This window comes from Galeopterus variegatus, unplaced genomic scaffold, assembly GCF_000696425.1.
Source record: "Galeopterus variegatus unplaced genomic scaffold, G_variegatus-3.0.2 Scaffold2430, whole genome shotgun sequence".
Classification (NCBI taxonomy): Eukaryota; Metazoa; Chordata; class Mammalia; order Dermoptera; family Cynocephalidae; genus Galeopterus; species Galeopterus variegatus.
This window is the reverse complement of record NW_007728541.1, coordinates 110,405-111,286: the sequence shown is the minus strand read 5'-3', so window position 1 is coordinate 111,286 and position 882 is coordinate 110,405. Positions and strand designations below refer to the sequence as shown.

General features: G+C 33.1%; 1 protein-coding gene across 1 annotated transcript in view; it reads right to left on the bottom strand.

Moving 5' to 3' along the window:
- KIAA1468 (KIAA1468 ortholog) overlaps window positions 1–882 on the bottom strand; it is a 145,025-nt gene that overhangs the window by 56,143 nt on the left and 88,000 nt on the right. Inside the window, exon 14 of the mRNA XM_008581669.1 lies at window positions 303–443. Within this exon, the coding sequence (XP_008579891.1) occupies window positions 303–443 (141 nt within the window). The remainder of the gene's footprint in view (window positions 1–302; window positions 444–882) is intronic.

Here is an 882-nt window from a genome sequence, read left to right as displayed (position 1 = left end):
GCCATCCATAATCCTACCCTTCCCATTTTCTTTAGAGAAAATATCATGTATCCATTGATAAGCAAGGGGGTGGTAAACATGGCATCATTATTGCCAATTTCCTGCCACAAACTGTGGCAGATACTGTAAATGCCTTATAGCATTCTTTCCTCTGAGTTGCAAAATTGAAGGCAGCCATCCCCAAATGACTAACACTGACCATACCTGCCGTCCCTACAAGAGATTATAAAGTATCTGAATCAGAGATTTGGGGTATTATGTTATCTGGAATTTTATAATAGAGTTCATTCTGAAAAATATACCTGTTGATATTTGTCTGGATCATCAATGTATCCCATAATGATACCGAGGCTTTTGATTACAGCTTCTCTTACCAAATCTGCCTTATCTTCCATTAACATCTGTTGCAACATTGAAAGAACCAAGGAACTACGGATTTCTTTCTGAAAATAAGCACGTTTTTACTATTTATTTACACCAAAGCACAAACGTATAAAAAATACTACAAAATATATAAAAATTATTAATAAATGTTCTAATAAAAATAATTTTAAAAGTATAGAAAATAATATGACAGACACCCATGTATTTGATTTTTAATCAAAATCCAGATGAAACAGGCATTAACATTTTGCTATGTTTGCTTCAAATCTTTACATTTCAAAGACATAAAACATTACAGACACAGCTAAACACTCTCCTCCAAATCCCTTCCTCCATCCTCCCTCTCTAGGTAATAATATCTATGCTGAATTTGATATTAATCATCTCTTGGCATGTTTTTAATATCTTTACTAAATATGTAAAAATCCCTCAAATACTTTCAACACATGCTAGCAGGCATGTTTGGCAAATTAACAAAGCCAACACTCTGCTACAAAT